This window comes from Camelina sativa, unplaced genomic scaffold (assembly GCF_000633955.1).
Source record: "Camelina sativa cultivar DH55 unplaced genomic scaffold, Cs unpScaffold33761, whole genome shotgun sequence".
Taxonomy (NCBI): Eukaryota; Viridiplantae; Streptophyta; class Magnoliopsida; order Brassicales; family Brassicaceae; genus Camelina; species Camelina sativa.
Window position 1 is genome coordinate 1 of NW_010954690.1, and position 213 is coordinate 213.

The 213-nt window shown below is 44.1% G+C and overlaps 1 protein-coding gene across 1 annotated transcript; it reads right to left on the reverse strand.

The window, feature by feature from the left end:
• Positions 1-6: 6 nt before the first annotated feature.
• On the reverse strand, positions 7-210 carry LOC109132164 (DUF724 domain-containing protein 7-like; the record flags this gene model as incomplete). The annotated part of the gene is made up of 1 exon (XM_019243253.1): positions 7-210. A coding segment is annotated over one exon (204 nt), but the record flags the coding sequence as incomplete, so codon positions are not given.
• Positions 211-213: the final 3 nt, after the last annotated feature.

The following is a 213-nucleotide window of genomic DNA, read 5'->3' on the forward strand; positions in this document are numbered from 1 at the left end:
AGCTTTTAACTCTTCCAACGCCGATGTCTGGCTTTCTTTAATGAACAAAAGCTTGGAGATCCGAGACCGATGCGTTGTAACATTGAACCCGTGTTTCTCTAGCTTGAGAAAACACTCGTCGATCCTGTTAATCGAGCTTATAGGATCGTCGACTTGTAGATTGTTGACTTTCTCTAACAGCGCAGTGAACTTCACCATTGTACCAATGGCGTC